Genomic DNA, 19,623 nt, shown 5'->3' on the forward strand with positions numbered 1-19,623 from the left:
AGAAAACAGGACTATAACCTAGCAATATAGTGGTAGTAGACAATTAGCTTGACTACACATTCTATAAAGCAAGACCTAGATTATCTTTTTTTTTTTTTTTTTTGAGACACAGTCTCACTCTGTTGTCCAGGACAGAGTGCCGTAGCTCATAGCTCACAGCAACCTTGAGCTCCTGGGCTCTACACTCTGGCCTCAACCTCCCATGGAGGCTGGGACTACAGATAATGCGCCACGACGCCTGGCTAGTTTTTCTTTCTTTTCTTTTTTTTTTTTTAAGTAGAGAGAGGGTCTCACTGAGCTCAGGAGATCCACCCACCACCAGCCTCCCAGGCTAGGATTACAGGCGGGAGCCACTGTGCCTGCCTGGTCAGATCTAGAGTCCCTTGATGAATTTTTTTCCAAACTACTGACCAAACTAAGAGAATAAATTAGTTGTAAGAATGATATACTACAATGATACTTCTGTTTAAAGATAGATAAATTGGAAGCGATAGGGACTATAAAAGACTTACTGACAGCACTATTTTCTTCAATTTCACCCATGAATACGCTTTGTGAAAATACTGGAGGATTATCATTCACATCCAAAATTTTGACCGTGAGTATAAGTGGTTTCTCTACATCTTGTCCCAGGGCATTTAGAGCCCGGCATGTGATCTGGAAATAGAGCGATCATGTGAAAATTACTATCATACAAACTTTGCATACTATTAAAGCTTATAGAATACATGGTAAGGCCCCTGCTGGCATATACAGACATTTGGTGCAAAGGAGAAAGGTATTTCTCCAAAGGGTAAATAAAGAAAGTGGAGAAGGGCAGCCCGATCATGAGGAAGCAAGCTCACCAGGAAGCTTGGGGTTTCCTCTCGGTCAACTATGGCTGTTATGTTGATCTCGCCCGTGTTTTTATCAACAACAAAGATTCCAAACGGTGGCTGATCAATTCCCACTCCAGAAATTCGGTAGGTAATTTTCTGGGTTGCTTGGTAATCTGAGGTAATCTGTAGCCAAGAAGACACAACATGTTGAGGTCAGCATCACGCAGGCCTTGTCCTCCCGCCCCCACCTCGGCAGTCCAAAGGCATCCCTTCACTGGATCCACTCTTTCTGACACTGTGCCATTTATTTTTTGCTTTGATAGGTACTGGGAATATGAAATAAAATCAAACGGTTGCTTCTGCCAACCAGCCATAAATGGCAAAGATAACTTCTTTGTCCAGTGTCCAGTGGAAAAGAAAAAAGATTGGAGATCCCTGATAGGTGTTCAAATATGTATCAAAATGAATTACTTTTTATTATAATTTAAAGCTTTTTGATGGGGAACATTTCAACTATATATGAAGTTAGAAGAGTATAATGAAGCTGATACATGTCATCAATTCTTTTTTATGACTCTTTTTCTTGCTCTGTCTTCTTCTTCTTAATGTTCTTATTATACTACTTTTATTGAAGATACCAGTTCATTCCTTCTGTAGACTCTCCCATATTTTGCTAGTTGGCATGGGCGTCTTATTTTAATTTACATGTTCTACATTTATTCCAGAAACTCACGCTGCCCCGTTGACACATCTTACCTTGGCAATTGGGTTCCTTTTTGAGTTGTCTTCTCTCTCTCGGCAGGGTTTTGCAAACTTGACCCATTCACGTTTATACCTCCTTTTGGAATGTTGCACTGCTGTTCTGTCTTCTTCCTGTTGTCTTTTAGTCTTATGCAAAAAGGGATGCCATTTATTACATAAATTTTTACTTTGAATATTGATTATGGATACGTAGGTTGAGGAAACCCCTATGTTGAGGATAACCAAGAGCGTTAGATGGCTAATTTGCTCTCCCTGACACTTTGTCAGGCAAGAAACATTAAATAACTATGAAGCTATGTGAACTATAAAATAATTATACATATACGATAATTATAAACGATAATTATATACGATAATTATAAAATTGTAAAAATTATAAAAAGTTATAAAGTAATTATAAATCTATATGATTTTTAATATTGTAATTTAATCATATTTTATATTTTCTTTATATATTCCATAACGTCTAACTATCTGGGCATATAGCATTTGACAAGTTGATTCATTTGAGATATGAAAAAAGAATAAAATAAATTATAAGAATGACATTTAAAGATGACTGGTTCTTCAATATTATTGGATTAGTTGCTAGAATCATAATTTTAAGTTATCAAATACTTTGAAGCATTAAATATTTATTTTTCCATACATGATTTTAATTTTTTAATGTGAACTATTGTACGTACAAAATGCTTTTTCATACTTTACCTCTATGTGAAGTTCTCCGTGAACCAATACAACCACCTGTAAACATTTAAATAAAGTCAAATTAAATGTGAATCCTTTTCCTAAGTAATTGCATAAAACTAATAAATCCTGATTACTACATTCTGTTGTACATATAGTAACTTGTTTCTATTTTAAAGAAGTAGGTGTGGAGAAGCAGTATTCAAAGGTAAATTCCTACCGGGAAAAGGAATATTGCTCTTAATTATAAACAAGTTCCTCTAGTTCTGGCTGTCCTACAAACAGTTCCCAGAAGCTATGGAAGCCATTCTTTTGGGAAACAATGGTGAACGTCATCCTGATAAAATTCAGGAAGTGGCCATGGGGGTTATTAAAAACTAGCACAGCCTCACTGACTTGTAAGAAGGCAATTCGGGAGGCACTTGTGGCTCAAAAGAGTAGGTGCTGGCCCCATATGCTGGAGGTGGCGGGTTCAAACCCAACCCCGAACAAAAACTGCAAAAAAAAAAAAAAAAAAAGAAGAAGACAATCCTATATTAGTTATCTGCAATTGCAGGTTATTTTCTTTAATTGCACAAGCATGGAGAGGATGAAATGGGAGGTGTCTGGTTTAGGGAAGGGAACATTAGATGGGGATGTGCTATTCCATTCACAAACACTGTTCGCTGCGAGACATAGATCTGGTAATCTTTGCCTTATTGCTTCACTTTAAACTTTGAACTTAATTTGTGAACTGGTATGAAACAAATTAAGTTAGGATGAAATGAGACCAGGAAGGCGAGGGCCTTCACTTTCTGAAAAATGTATGAGAGGACTTTCATCCGTATCATTTTCCGTCTTGCTTTCCACCTGGAATGCATGCCTTTTTATCCTCCACCCACCTAAGTGTGACCCATCCTTTAAGATCCATGTAAGTTCCAACAACCTCCATGAAACTGTCTTTCTGATTACTTCTTTTCTGAGTTTGTACAATACATATTCTGTGCCCTGTAATTCAGCCCAAGAAGGTTTACCATGGTTTATTATTAATTATTGTTTTATGAGCATAAAAGAATATCTGTGCTAAGCTAAGAGAACTGTAAACTTTTCAAACTTTTCAAATCAGTGCATTTGCATATCTTTTTCTTGCAACCTTCACAATACCTGTCCCTCATCAGGTGCTTAAAACAACTATTTGAGGCCAGCCGCAGTGGCTCACCACTGTAATCCTAGCACTCTGGAGAGCCGAGGCAGCCGGTGGATTGCTTGAGTTTAGGAGTTAGAGACCAGCCTGAGCCAGAGTGAGACCTTGCTTCTAAAAATAGCTGGGCATTGTGGCAGGGGCCTGTAGTCCCAGCAACTTGGGAGGCTGAGGCAAGAGAATTGCTTAAGCCCAAGAGTTTGAGATTATGGTGAGCTGAGATGCCATGGCACTCCACCAAGGGTGACAAAGTGAGACTCTACCTCAAAAATAAATAAATAAATAAAAAATAAAACAACTATTTGCTGATCCATTGGTTATCTGATCTGAAGAGAATTTGGTAAGAAAATGATTGCTGAAAATAAGCCAGAAGAAAAAAATTTAGAAGAGTAATAATAATAATAGTTAATGTTTATTACATGGTCTCTGTGTCTGTGTCAGGTTTTTTCTTAGAGCTTTATACTTATTATCTCATTTAATACTTACAGCAGCTCTGGGAAAGAGACTCTGTTATACTGTATTGTTATAATCTCCAGGTTACGGATGAAGAAATGGAGACATGAGAAGATGAATACTTTGCCTCAACTAACAGGTCTGGTAGAGCCAGGATCTGCACCTCAGCCTGACTGCAGAGCTTGTACGCCATTGCTACACTAGATTCTAACCACAGTTGAAAAAAAGAAATAAAGAAAGAAAAAAAAAATGGAGTGATAGGAAGAAAGTTCTGTGGCAGTCAATTTAGATTTATTAAATCCAAGTCAGTGGTTACTCCTGAAACAATGAAGATTTACCACATTGTTTATTTTCTGGAATTATAATGATTAGTCAAGTCCAAGTCTGACCCAAAGGAGCAATTATGTCAGACACAGGATGCCAGGACCCTTCCATTCTAAACTTTTCAGCTGAAAATCTGATTTCAAAGAGCAGGTGCTCAGATTGTCCTGAAGAAGAACAAATATACCCAGTTATAACGGGTCTCAAAATGATTCTACAGCCGTGCTGCTCTTCCTTAAGCCATACCATGAGTTACTGGGGTGAAAAGACCTGAGTGGTACACAACTTCTTTCCCAGTTCATGAGAACGACTCAGCCACATGGAAGGGAAAGGGTGGGCTGGGAACGCTCCCCTTTACAGGAAAATCGGAAAGAGTCATCGAGAAAACATGAATCGTGTTGGTACTAGCCCCACATGAAGAATGACTCTTCTAGGAGACATTAAAGTACAATTTCTGTTTTCCTGGGAAGCAAGGGAAGAACAAATCCTAAACTCTGGGAAGTTAATACTGTTCCATCTGTTCATAGAATCAGATCCCTTATAGGAGTTATTTAGCCTAAATTCTTACCCTTTCCTATCCTTTCTTTTGAAGTCAGACCACCAAAAGTGGTCCCTAATTTTGAGAAACATTGTGGAAATGTGAATTTTTTTTGTGCTTCTTGGACTATGCAGGAGTTGATAAGAAACATTTCTGAATATTGCCATGCTCTTTAGATATTTAGAAATGTAATCACAGGATTATATTATTTAGCATAGTTTTTTTAAAGCTTAAGTTACTTTTGTTAAGTAATAATTCATGCAATACGTACTTGTTTTAATTTGCTAATATAATTATTTTGAATATTTAGAAAATGATGTCATTTATTAATTTATTTTGACAAAAACTGCATATGGTATATACCATGTACAACATGTTGTTTCGGGATGTGCATACATTGTGGAATGGCTAAATCAAGTAATAAATATTTCAAAGTTTTCTGACAATTTAATCAACTAAGTTTTCTCTTTTGGTGGCCTCGACTGAGAATATCAATGTGGAAAAAATACCACTTATCTTGAGAATTTCTGTCCTTTGCTTTCTGTACTCTGATTTTTCTGGTTATTTTGTAAATTTTAATTATATGATTTCTTTTCTTTTCTTTCTTTTTAGAGGCAAAGTCTCATTTTGTTGCCCTTAATAGAGTGCTATGGCATCACAGCTCTCAGCAACATCCAGCTCTAGGGCTCAAGTGATTCTTCTCTCTCAGCTTCCCAAGTAGCTGGGACTACAGGCACCCACCACAATGCCCAGCTTTTTTTTTGTTGCAGTTTGGCCGGGGCCGGGTTTGAACCCACTACCCCTGGTTTATGGGGCCAATGCCCTACTCACTGAGCCACAGGTGCCACCCTTAATTATATGATTTCTAAAACATCAATATAGCCTAAAGGCTTTGGTATAGATAGGAATTGGAAATATTCTATTAAAATCAGATCTGACAGGCCAGGTGTGGTGGCTCATGCCTGTAATCTCAGTACTTGAGGGACCAAGGTGGGTGGATTGCCTGAGCTGAGAGGTTCAAGACCAGCCTGAGCAAGAGTGAGACCTCATCTCTAAAAATAGCCAGGCTTTGTGGTGGGCACCTGTAGTCCCAGCTACTTGGGAAGCTGAGGCAAGAGAATCACTTAAGCCCAAGAGTTTGAGGTTGCTGTGAGCTGTGATACAACAGCACTCTACCAAGGGTGACAAAGTGAGACTCTGTCTCAAAAAAAAAAGAAAAGAAAATGAAGTTTGATTATGAAATTTACGAAGTATGTGAAATAAAGTAATTTGACCTCACATTCCTAATTTGCTAATAAAAATGTATATTGTTGTAACTTTAAGGTTACTATTAAATATGGTAGATATAAAATAAATATGATTTGAGGATATGGCTGGTTAGATTTTTAAAAACCATGTCTAATAACATCTGCTATTTAAGTAAATTTGGCCAACATTTTGGGGGATAATTGCATCAAACTGTAGTGTGAGGTGGGACAGACCATTAATTTACAGACAGATGCAGGGAGCACGTCCCAGCAGGGTCAGGGCATAACCACTCTTCTAATCTTTGATACAAAGATTTCTCTCTGGGAAACTTGCAGAATAAATTTGAAAATGCAAAGAAATAATTATAAGTTTTAAATGTGATTTTGTGTTTATTAATCTTTTGGAAAAGTTGCAAAATATACACAGGTTGGTGATATTTCTGTAATTGGTACTATACAACGATAGCAAATGCATCAGGTCATGGGGGTATTTGAGACATTTGTTGAATAAATTACATAGGTACAGTTCAGAAGAAATGAGCAACTTATTCTTCATAATATCTTTCTCAATACATTGAGTTTTTGAATTTAAAACACCAAGACGTTATAATAAATATTGTATTTATTGAGACAAATTCCTTAATTGAACAAAAATGATATATGTGTAATGACTTGGAAAATTATCATTTAGTTTTGGACAATTCTATTTTCAGGAACTGATTTTTAGAGTTAACTCAATTGAGAAAGTTAAGCTTTATATCATGATAGAGATGCTAAAAAAAAACAAATATCCTTGGATGTAATTTTTTTTTTTTGAGACAGAATCCTGTTCTGTTGCCCTGAGTAGAGTGTAGTGGTATCATCATAGCTCATGGCAACCTCACACTCTTTTTCTTTTTTTTTTTGAGAAAGAGTCTCACTTTGTCAGCCTTGGTAGTGTGCTGTGGTGTCACAGCTCACAACAACCTCCTGGGCAACTCCTGGGCTTAGGTGATTCTCTTGCCTCAGCCTCCAGAGTAGCTGGGATTACAGGTGCCCACCACAATGCCTGGCTATTTTTGGTTGCAGTTTGGCCAGGGCTAGGTTTGAACTTGGCACCCTTGGTATAGGGGGCCAGTGCCCTACCCACTGAGCCACAGACGCCACCCAACATCACATTCAAGCTCAAGTGATCCTTTTGCTTCAGCCTCCCATACCTGGGAGTATAAAAATGTACCACCATGCTTGGCTAATTTTTCTATAGTTAGTAGAGATCAGGGTAGGCTGTAGTCAAGTATGGTAATATAAAATTGAACACTAGATTCTGAATCCCTGAATTGAAACTCCAGTCCCAAACATGTACCAGCATATAATTTGGGAATATTACTCTTTCAGTTTCTCTGTAAAATAGGGATGATTTTACTTAACTCATAGGTTTTTTTGTGAGGATTAAATAAATTATGAGCTCTAGTCCATAGTAAACAATTTATTAAATGTTAATTCTGTCACTGAACTTTAAAAAAAATGAAAAGGAGCACTTTGGTATGAAGTGACCTATTACCATTCACAGAAAGATCATCAGAAAAAAAAAGTATTCTACTGTACAATTGTCAGTTTGCTCCTTGAACAACTCCAGGGGGCACTGTTCACACTGTAGTTTATGTGAATGCACCTCCTGGAGTTGTGCAGTGCACAACCTGGCCAGCTGCACAGTGGTTCTGCAAGAAACATGTGCATATTAGACAGTTATTCATTTTATAATTGTGCATAGTAAGAAATGGTCTAGATAATTTCCTTGTGATGACCTACCCAAAGCAAGCCCTTACCGTAGGCTATCAGTTTGACTCTTAACTGGAAAGGAAGAGCCAAAGGCTAAGAGGTTTATGAGAAACCTCGTGAGCACTGAGTGTTCCAGCTCCAGACGAAAACTGGTTTCAGGTATTAAGCAAGTGGGAATGCTAATTGGTGGAAGTAATTATATATTTCCTGACCTCTGCCCAAGTAGGTGGGGCTGGGAAGAATCACTTGGCAAGATTATTCTGATTTTAGAATCTTAACTTTTAGAGAGGCTCCATAGGAAATTTATCTTTATATATTTATTAGCACTAGAAACTGTATTAATCAACTAATGAAGAGAAGAAATGTACCTCAAAGATTTTCTTTTTGTTAAAACTTTGGGCCATTTATTCTAAAATTCTTTTCCTAAAAACTAACCTTTTGAGTATTCTATAGAAGAAGGTAGTTGAAGATGGTTGTGCTATATTTAGAACGTGTGCTAATTCAGAATGCGGTATTTATTTAAGCTTCTCTCTTTTTTTCCTACCACTACCAACTTCTTTAAAAAAAAATTACTTTTAAAATCGTCTTTTGTTGTTGTTTGAGATAGAGTCTCACTTTTGCCCTCAGTAGAATGCCATAGCTCCATAGCTCACAGCAGCCTCAAACTCCTGGGCTCAAGTGATCCTCTTGCCTCAGCCTCCTGAGTAGCTGGGACTACAGGCGCCCACCACAATACCTGGCTGTTTTTACAGATAGGCTCTCACTTTTGCTCAGGTTGGTCTGGAACTCCTGTGCACAAGCAATCCACTGCCTCAGCCTCCCAGAGTGCTGGGATTACAGAAGTGAGCCACCGCGCCTGGCCCCTTTCAAAATCTTTAGATTTTAAATATCTCTATTAGTTTTGTAATGAGTAATGTCTTACATAATAAATAACGTGAGATTATACAGATCATTGTCTCCCAATGCTAATATGAGCATTATACAACAAACTGTTTAGGGTTTGGTGGACTGTCAAATACTGAACAATGGTTTCCTTTGAAGACAAATTTAAGGTTAAATCTCTGAGGACAAACATTTTAACCACAAACACGTTCCTCTAAGTGTTTATTTTGTAATGTGGGGAGTGGGTCAAACAGGCACAAGAAACTGCTAAATATTACATTTCCCTTCAATAACAGGCAGGCGTGCTCTGTGCCTTCCCTCCCAGTAACTCACCTAGAAGACTAAATAGCTGAAGATTTGAGGAATTGTCCAAGTTTGAAAACTGGTTGCTTTCCCACAGCCACCCTCACTGTCATTTAAAATATGCCTTTTAGTTTTCCCTATCAATTCTCGAACAATCTCACAACTGTTTTTGATATGCTCTTTGGCTCAAGAAAAATGTAGGTCTTTTCTTGACTTGTTAAAATTGGATGCTGACACAATTATTTTGACAAGATCAAGAATTAACTATTTCCAAAGTATTACAAGTGATAAAAATTAGAGTATCACAAAGTGCTTTGTCTTTCTCAAGGCACTTTTTTTTTTTGCACACACTGCTGCTTTATTCTCACTAAGCAGGGGCTGGGGTATAATTACTCTTATTAGACAGTTGAAGAAACAAGGCCTGCACTGAGTCAGTGGCACTACATACACTAGAGCGTCAAGGCCATGACTTTGCTGATGAATCTACCTCCCTAGGCAGCTCATGTTTGGTCATTGAATGATGGAATTGTTTCAAAACCTCCAAACCCATCTTCTGACTCTCAGACCCCACCCTTCAACAACAAAAGACGTGTACTCTCACTTGACGACGCTTTCAAAAACTGCTTTTTTTCCTCCATAACCACACTATTTCAAAACTCTGGGTGGCTCCCCATTTCTAAAAGGATTCCATCAGCCCTTACAGGAATCACTTCCAACATGACCCTCAGCTGACTTAACAGCTTTCATCCAGAGTCCTCAAAACAAACTGTTATTCCAGTGAAACCGGTGTGCCCATTGCCCCTAGGCCAATGCCATAATTATGTCTGTCTTCAGTTATGCTGGTCTGATGACCCAAGGTATTTCCTTTTGGTTCATCTGTAATAATCAAAAAATCGCTCAGATCTCACTGAATTCCTAGCACCTTGACTATCTGCCTCACCCCTCACCAACACTGCCTTTTGCCAATCTCATTAATAGTAGACCATCACACTCCAAGAAAATATACTAAGAACCACAAATGTGAGTCCCATGCATAATTTGAAAATTTCTATCAGTCACATCAAGAAAGTTATAAAAAATGAAATTAACATGTTAATTACATATGTTAAAATTACTAATATCTTTAATATATCCCAAATACTACCATTTCAACATACATTCAACACAAAAAATTATTAGTAACATCTCTTACACTCTTTCATTCACACTAAATCTTCAAATTATGATATATATTTTATACTTAACAGCGTATCTCAATTTAGACCAAGCACACAACAAGTTTTTAGAAACCACCTGTGATTTAGTAGCTATCATATTGGACAGAGCAAGTCTAGACCACTCAGTTTAACAACTGCATATGAAGTTATACTGTTTAAATTGCTTGTGCATGTGTAAAGTTTTCTTGAGTGGAGTAAAATATCTGATATTTCATAGTTTCCTCCATGACTAGAATTATAGGGTCACCATGTCAATAGTTTAGAAAGGGCTCATCTGCCATTCATTTATTCAATTTTCAAATAATTGCATTTTCACTGTAAGACAGATATTATAGTAGGCATTGAGGATATAGAGATAAAAAAAAAATAACCCCAATGTAATGATTTTATAGTCACTCTAGAACGAGAGGAGAAATTGACAGCAGTCTATGCATCAAAACAGAGAAAAGAGCTTCCCTTAACGTGTGGTAAGCCAATCCTATGTCCTTATTGGCAACCTTATTCCAATACCCTGTGCCCCAAATGCCAAACTTCTCCGTCTTGGTTATTGGCTTGGACATATGGTTATAAGGCTAGCTGTGGTTCAGCCCAGAGTTTTCCTATTGGAAAGGTGGGAAATTCATACAACTGACACATTTCTCTTTACAGTGTTTCTTGTTTCAGATAAAGACCTAAAAGTGTTGCATTGTCATAAGAGAAACAGAATCTGAGGAAGTGCTGAGACGCATTCCCTGCTTGAGCACTCTCTTGAGAAGGAAGACTGGGAAAGTCTAGCGCACCAAGTGGCCTAATCTAACATTAGACAACTCCAGTTTTTGGAAGTTTCTTTCTTGAGCTCTAGCTCTCTGCTACATATTGAAATCCATTCATCTCTATTTTTTTAGAAGAGGAAATTAGGCAAACTGATGCCTTAGCCAACCCAGCTTATCATGGACAGCATGGGAATTGGCATTAGGACTTATCTTGGATATTAACTGAAGGTGTATTTAGTACTTTTGATATCTTCAGGTAACTGACAATATTTTTCTCTTCACTAAAGGAATAAGCTAGTCTCTAATATTCAGGTTAATATTTTACTTTTCTTTTAGGTAACACTATGTAAAACTTTCCCAATCCATAGATGTATTACTCACCTGAAAAGATAGCTTAAAAAATGTTGTATGATTTTTTTCTTTACCCAAAAGCTGGATTATTATTATATTTTTGCATGTAATGGCAAAACATAAACATTTCTTAAGAATTCTCCCACCTTCTCTACAGTCTAACATTGCTTCAGTAGTCTGACTGTTTTAAAAGCTTGTCAGGTATCAAGACTAGGCATGTAGAGTTCTTGGCCTTATTTCTAAGAGACATATAATCTTGAAAAATAGAAGTAGCTCCCTGGTATGTAATGTATGTGTTAGAAAAATGAAAAAAAAGCATAACTTTGAAGAAAATGAAGGAGCTGAGAAAAATATAACCTGAGATTAGGATTATTTAACTTGTTAACTAAAGTAATACTAAATGAGTACTTTAAAATTCATTTCCTCCTGCTTTATTTTTTCTATGTAAAATACAACATGTAAAGAAACAACACAAGGAGATGGGAAATCCCTAGGATTTCATTTAAAAATGTTTATTTGCCCTGCACCTTTTTTTTTTTTTTTTTTTTTTAGAAATTATAATAAGGATTCAGCAATCAAATATTACATTTTCTAGCAAAGAAGGAAGCAGGGGAAATTTGAGATTATTAGGAAAGTACAGGACTTACCATTAAAATGGCCAGAGCCCCTGTGGTTCTGGGAAAAAGCCCCATCATGGTCTGTTTTCCCTGGTGAACAAATCCAAGTGAGCTGTGGCTCCTGTCCTGCCAGTAGTCTGTGGATGAAGTCTAAGAAACGCCTTCAGCAGCGTCTCTGCTGCCTTCTGCAGGAGTCTACAGATGGCCTGTTATGCCTGCGGTCCCTCCCCACCCCGTACCAAGGGCTGGTCTCACCAGAAACGCTTACATCATTTTTGCTCCCAGGTAAAACTTAGACACACCTCAGTTCCTAAAGCAATGAAATCCTTTGTTGGAAGCTGAAAGAAAAGTTCACAGGCTAAAGACAACGTTTAATAGGAAGGTACCAACCAGGTGAATAATAAATTAATCATGATGTAGAAGTGCAAAAAAATCTAGTCTGACTGAGCTGAAAAAAATCTAGTTGGCTTCTTATGATAACAATGACAACTGGAAAGCAAAGCAAAACACTAAAAATCCCCTGAAATCTAACTTGTGGAAGAGCAATTTATTTTCAGCCTGAATGTGTGGGGGTAGATCTAAGGTTAAGCAAAATGTAGAGGTTGAGCAATCATACATTTATTGAAAATCACTACAAATATTAAGAAAAAATAATCCCATCAAGCAGTCATTAGTGGGTTACCCCCCTAAATATTAAGGGGGGTATAAATGTTTTTGTTACGTGAATACATTGTATAATGCTTAACCAGCGCTTTTAGTGTGCCAGTCACCAGAATAGTGTTCACTGTCCCTGATAAGTGAGTTTTTACGCCTGTCCCTTTTCACCCTCCCCCTCCTCAGATTCCAGTGACTGCAGCATCACTTTGTGCCTATATGTGGCCACTGTTCTGTTTCCAACTATTATAGAGTACATCTGGTGCTTGATATCCATCCCTGAGATATTTCGATAAGAATAATCATCTCCCATTCCATCCAAGTTGCTGCAAAAGACAACATTTCATTCCTTTTTGTGGCTAAGTATTACTCCCTGGTACCAGGTGAGAATCCACTCACGAACTGATGGGTGCTTAAGTTTGAAGCCACATCTTTGCAATTGTGAATTGTGCTGTGGTAAACATGTAAGTGCAAATGTTTTTTTGATAACATGACTTCTTTCCCTTTGGGTAGATACCCAGTGGTGAGATTGCTGGACTGAATAGTAAATCTACATTTGTTTCCTTGAGGGATCTCCTTACTGTTTTCCATAGAGGTTGTAATAATTTGCAGTCCCACCAATAGTATACAGCTGTTCCTTTCTCTCTGCATCCACACCAGCACTATTGATTTTTGACTGTTTAATCATGGCAATTCTAAGTAAGGCGGTATCTTACTGTGTTTTTATTTGTGTTTCCCTGATGATTAGTGACGTTGAGCATTTTTTCATGTTTGTTGGTCATTTGTATATCTTCTTTTGAGAAATTTCTGTTCCTGTCTTTTGTCCACCTTTAAATAGGTTGGTTGTCTTTTCTTGCTAATTTGTAGATTCTGGATATTAGCCCTTTACTGGATGTATAGCATGTGAATCTTTTCTCCTATTCTTTAGGTTGTTCATTTACTCTGTTAATTATTTTCTTTGCTATGCAGAAGCTTTATAATTTAATTAATGTAAGTTTCGAAAAAAACAATTAGAAATAAAATCATACAATTATGCTACTTCAGATATTTGAAATATACAAACAATACATTGCAAAGCAACTCTCTGATAATGCTCAGATGACATCTTTCCTACTGTATTTCTTTCAAAAGTAAATTGCCTAATAAGGTAGTTTATTTTGTTCTCTTTTAAATTACTCAAGACATCTCCCTTGAAGCAGTCACCATGCTCAATGCTCCATACTTGGACATGTCTAAACATTTGGACTCTACCTCAAGTTATAGGACATAAGAAAAACTACCAACATCATTTTAATTAGTTTGCTTGTAATTCTGCAGTATTCAAACAAAGGTTCATTAGGAGAGTAAATTTATCTTTGTATTTATGTATCAGATTTTAGAAGTTTTTTAGTTTTAGGGAAATCATTGAATCACAAAGTATTTTAAGCATAAAGGATTATGTTATAGGCAAAATTTTGTTTCTTTTTAAATTATGGTAAAATATACATAACATAAAATTTACTATTTTAACTCTTTTTGAGTTTAGAGCTCAGTGGCATTAAATATATTCACATTGTTTTGGAACTATTATCTTACCATCAGAAAAGTCTTATTTTTGAAATAAAGATTTTTGTAAATAAAGTTTTATTGGAACACTGTCACACCCATTTGTTAATGCTTTATTTGTGTCTGCTTTTGTGCTACAATGGCAGAGTTGAATAGTTGGACAGGGACTGTATGGCCACAAAATCAAAAATATTTACTATCTTGTTCTTTATAGGAAAAAAACTTGCTGACTCCTAAGTGACACCATACACCTTCAATGATATTTATGACAGATCTTATGGGTGTTGACTCTAACAAAGAAATAATTAGTTGGTCTTTAAAAGGTGCTTCTAGGCCAGGCATGGTGGCTCACACTTGTAATCCTAGCACTCTGGGAGGCCAAGGTGGGTGGATTGCTTGATCTTAGGAGTTTGAGACCAGCCTGAGCAAGAGCCAGACCCTATCTACTAAAAATAGAAAAACTAGCTGGGCATAGTGGTGTGCACCTGTAGTCCCAGCTACTTGGGAGGCTGACATAAGAGGATTGCTCAAGCCTAAGAGTTTGAGGTTGCTATGATACCACAACGTTTTACCCAGGGTGACAGAATGAGACTCTGTTTCTTTCTTTTTTTTTTTTTTTAGAGACAGAGTCTCATTTTATTGCCCTCAGTAGAGTGTTGTGGCATCACAGCAACCTCCAACTCCTGGGCTTAGGTGATTCTCTTGCCTCAGCCTCCCAAGTAGATGGGACTACAGGCGCCCACCACAAAACCTGAATATATTTTTGTTGCAGTTTGGCCGGGACTGGGTTCAAACCTGCCACCCTTAATATATGGGGCCAGTGCCCTACCCACTGAGCCACAGAAGCTGCCCTGAGACTCTGTTTAAAAGAAAAAAAAGTGCTTCCATTTGGAGAAATAGTTTCAAAAGTTCAGGTTTGATGTTCTTTGTAGAGTTCCCTCTAAATTCTATAAGTTTATATTTTATGTACTTTCAGAAAGTGAGTACTACTGAATCCTTTCCAACATAGAAAGACTAAGGCATAGGATAAAGTCTTTTCTGGATTAAGAGGTGGTTTCTCTGTGACTAGTTAGCAAATTTGAGTGGATAGAACATGGGGTGTGCATTATTGAGTTTATTAAGTAATTTTATAGTGTGAAATTTAGTGACCAAAATGTTGGTTACCTTTCTGAATTTAGTGTTTGAATTTGATTATAGTGGTGAGAGTCTTGGGTTTATATGGATGTATATTGGTGCTTTTTTCTTAGAGTATAAGAGAGGAAATATATAATAAGCATGGGTAAAGGCTAGAGGGAACCATCATAATATACTACTAGAACTTTTTGAATGAGGGGATTATAGAGGTGTTTTCTTCATCATACCTTTGTATATTTCTGATTTTGTTTTTGTAATCAGAATTTACGGGTTTGATAATTAGAAAAGACAATTATTTAAAAAAACAACCTAAGGAAAGCTAGCTTTTATGAATAACATTCTAAACTTTGGGGCAGGGAGGAAGAGACAAATTTAATAAACTTTCAATTTTTTCTTTCCCATCATCTAATATATTGCAATTCTTCAGAGCATAATTGTGCTAAAAACAAAGGAGATTTTAAAAAATGGTGGCCAGGAATTATGATATTTGTAAGCATACCCATTTTAATTGCATTGTGGACTAAATTCTAGGTATGGCTCACCTTATTGTGATTTGCCTTTCCTAAAACTCCAGTTTGTTGACAATTTTAATTAATTAGGATTTCAAAGTGGTGATTATCATTCCACTCTTTCCTTACCTTAACATAGATTTGGAACTTCATCAGTATCTCACTTTTGTGTTTTGAAATACCATCTAAGGATTCTTGGTTGGGCCCGGACACTTGATAGGAGTGGCATGTGGCATACTTGGTTTGTGGCAGGATGGCTCCATCTACTTGTCCCAGATAAGGCGGATTGTAGAAAACTTGGGGAGATTGTAGGTAACAATAGTAATTCCCATCGTGCTCTCCATAGGCAGACTGGGCTTTCTACTCTTCTTTCTATGTGCCCTTGACATTGCTCTAAGTCAATATTTCCTTTTCTTTAGAAGATCAGGGACCTCCACAAGGAAATAAAGCATCCTAGTACTGGGGCCACCTTTCTGCTGTGGTGGGAAGGTCGCACATGAAGGTTACTCCTGCTGCTGGTGCATTTACATCGTGCATTCTGGGCTATGCAGTGCTTCCTCTCACTCTTTCATTTATGTTTGGGAAAAGGAAAGATGAGAGGACTTTCTAGTGTATCCTTGTGAGTGGTTATGTTATCACTCTCTGGATAATGGTTTTGGGAAACCAAGTCTAACTTGAAACTAGCTCTTATTCAAGAGGCTGAAATAAGAATAAAATTATGACAATAATAACCAGAATCATTAGAAGGGAATTTCACTGCACGTGTATATTGTCCTTTAGTTAAAGTACCATGTTGCAAATTTAAGAGTTGGAAAGTACATTCAACACATCACAATTTTAGAAAGCTAAAGAAATGAGTTTTTATTTGTTGGACATTGAGTTATGACATACTGTGGCATGAAGATTGAAGCATTAAGAATGAATATTCAAATGGGCAGTGCCTTCAGAGGATTCCATGATGCTCTATTATCTATGGCAGCTCTATTGCCCATCAAGGAAAGAATGTTATTTAAACTCTGCCTTCCCTGGCAAGCCTTCACTGCCTTTTGTTTGTTTTGACTGAGAATATGTATGTAATATAACTTACCTGCCAGATAGTAGTACTTTTTGATATTTAATTGTTCTTGAATGTTCACAGATTTCATGAATTGAGATATCAGGTTCACAGATGACGCATTAACAAAATCATACAGATACGCCTGGAATGGCCTGCAGTGGTGGTGACCCACCACTTTCTGCTTTTCAAGGTGATGGGAATCATACACCTCTCCTGTTAGCACCATCGCCTGACGGCATCAGAAATGTCAGGAAATGCAGTGACTGTGCATCTGCAGAGAACAGTTTGTGCTTTAATAATGAGGAAATGGAGATAGTGACCCAATTTCTTGTTTGATCTTATGTAACGAGGTTCACTATGCTTCTGTGATTCCTAAAATTATTTCTTTAAAAAGACTTGCGTAATTTTTTTCACACACTTATTCAAATTCAGAAGGGTAAATATGGATGAATGCAACTTTTAAAAAATTTTTCTTATGGGCGGTGCCTGGGCTCAAAGGAGTAGGGTGCTGGCCCCATATGCTGGAGGTGGCGGGTTCAAACCTGGCCCTGGCCAAAAACTGCAAAAAAAAAAAAAAAAAAAAATTTCTTATGCTGTGGTCCAGGTCTACTCCTTTTGGCTCTGATTTGGTATGATGGGACAATAGCTGATTTGTGGGAGTATTTTCATTAGGTCATAAGGAGTGTGAATGAGGAATTTTCCAATGAATCTTGCTCTCACTTGCTTCAATGAAATGATTCTTTCTTTGGTTCTTGTTTGCTGGGAGTAAAACTGAGAAGGATGGATTTACTCACAAAACTCATTCTGAATCCATTTAATTCTCTCTTCCTCACTAGTCAAATTCCTAATAACATCCAGTTTCAAGTTGAGTTTAGCTTTCCACAGCCATTTTGCAGAGCGTAATCTCACCACTGACCAGAAAACACTGGGAGATCCTCCCTCTTTCCTTTCCCCAAACATAGAGAGCCCGTGCTTCCTTCCCTTCTCCTGCTCAGTTCACTCTCACCGTCACTCAGCCGGCTGAGAGCTATTCTTAAAAAGATCACGGCTTGCAGCGTACTTGGAACAGAACTGAAACTGTCTGCTGCGGCTCAGAGGCACCTGCCCAGCTCGTTCCCCGTTTTCCTCCTTAATCACCTCACACACTCCCTCCTTCTTGCACACAACTTCTTTTGTTCTTCCCAAACCCTCAACTCTTTCTGCCTCAGGTCTTCAATCAGTACCGGGCCCTGCCTTCCCAGACCACAGCTAATGAGGCCTTCTGAGAAAGAGCTTTATTCTCAAAGCCTGGGCACCCTCATCCCCATTATTGTTATTATAATGGTTATTATTTTTACCATTCGTCCCAATTTGTTTCCTGTATAGTACTTAGTAGTCTGGTGTAATTTATTTCTTAGCTCCCTGGACTGAGGGATCATGTCCATGTCATTTACTAGAATATTCCTAGGACTTTGCAAAGTGAACACATGAAAATATCTTTAAAATCTGTGCAAGTGTACCTTTTAGATCAAAGGGAACACATGGTTTAAATTTTTAATAGATTGTCCTCTGAAAGGCAATTTACATTCCTGTTGATTAAATGTGAGAATGCTTGTCCCTTTTTGCCTCCCATAAAGTTTGTTATAGGTCATTCTTTTCTGCCTCTTTATTGAGAAAATAGGACTCTTACGAAAAAGATAGATTTTAGTTCTATTAAAGTTTTTTTTCTTGGAGACAGAGTCTCACTTTGTCACCCCTGGTAGAGTGTCATGGCCTCATAGCTCACAGCAACCTCAAAGTCCTGGGCTTAAATGATTCTTTTGCCTCAGCCTCCTGAGTAGCTGGGACTACAGGTGCCCACCATGATGCCCAGTTATTTTTAGAAATGATGTCTCGCTCTTGCTCAGGCTGGTCTTGAACCTGTGAACTCAGGCAATCCACCTCCCTTGGCCTCCCAGAGTGCTAGGATTACAGGCATAAGCCTAAACCATCGTGCTCAGCTCTATTAAGGAGTTTAAATGTTATTTTAATAGTAATAATTTGTTAGGCTAAAGGCAGTCCCTGGGTTACAAATAAGATAGGTTCTGGAAATTTGTTCTTAAGTTGAATTTGCATGTAAGTTGGAACAGATACATTTACTTATTATGTATAAAGGCCTCTGTAGGTGCAAGTCATATGTCAGGTGTTGTTTGTAACTTGGGGACTTATTGTAATAGCCTCCATTCGTAAGTGGGAATTATGCATAAGTTGGATGTTTGTAACTCAGGGAATGCCTGTATAAGAAATTAAAATAAAGTCAACATCATAAGCGTATCAGTCTAAGACACTAGCCTCAGAACTACACAAATTCTGGATCTCGTCCAGATCCAGGAGACTAGGGTCCCTCCTGGACCTAGCCTTGTCCTAACCTTTCCATCCTTTCAGGTGATGTGATGATATGGTATGAAAACATGAGGATCAGATATGCAAAGCCAAATAGTTTACTACACTCTCTGGTGATGTTACAACTCTTCATTTGTATGTTATAAATCTTCCTTGTGATGACAAAGAGCACATTTCACAGACGTCTTCAAATACTTGAAAGGTTTGTGGGAATGGTGACTTTTGTTTTTCTAGTAATCAAATGGTACAGTCTTGTTATTGGTAATTCCTGAGGAAGGGGATTTTTCTTTTATAATTGTTTTAATTCAGATCATAGTTGGGCACAGTGGCTCACAACTGCAATCCTAGTACTCTGGGAGGCAAAGGTGGATGGATCATTTGAGCTCAGGAGCTGGTGACCAGGCTGAGCAAGAGTAAGATCCCATCCCTACTAAAAACAGAGAAACGAGTCAGGTGTGGTTCTGGACACCTTGCAGT

At 37.6% G+C, this 19,623-nt stretch overlaps 1 protein-coding gene across 1 annotated transcript in view; it reads right to left on the bottom strand.

Annotated features, from left to right (window-relative positions):
* The window catches only part of DSG3 (desmoglein 3), a 35,657-nt gene extending 18,646 nt beyond the window's left edge, over positions 1 to 17,011 (bottom strand). Inside the window, exons 1-6 of the mRNA XM_003784826.1 lie at positions 16,816 to 17,011; positions 15,858 to 16,024; positions 2,289 to 2,324; positions 1,575 to 1,706; positions 846 to 1,001; positions 513 to 657 (exon numbers count right to left, since the gene is read on the bottom strand). Coding sequence (XP_003784874.1) covers positions 513 to 657; positions 846 to 1,001; positions 1,575 to 1,706; positions 2,289 to 2,324; positions 15,858 to 16,024; positions 16,816 to 17,011 — 832 coding nt within the window. The remainder of the gene's footprint in view (positions 1 to 512; positions 658 to 845; positions 1,002 to 1,574; positions 1,707 to 2,288; positions 2,325 to 15,857; positions 16,025 to 16,815) is intronic.
* Between the last annotated feature and the right edge of the window lie 2,612 nt (positions 17,012 to 19,623).

Source organism: Otolemur garnettii, unplaced genomic scaffold (assembly GCF_000181295.1).
Source record: "Otolemur garnettii isolate 467f Iridium unplaced genomic scaffold, OtoGar3 scaffold00012, whole genome shotgun sequence".
NCBI classification, from domain to species: Eukaryota; Metazoa; Chordata; class Mammalia; order Primates; family Galagidae; genus Otolemur; species Otolemur garnettii.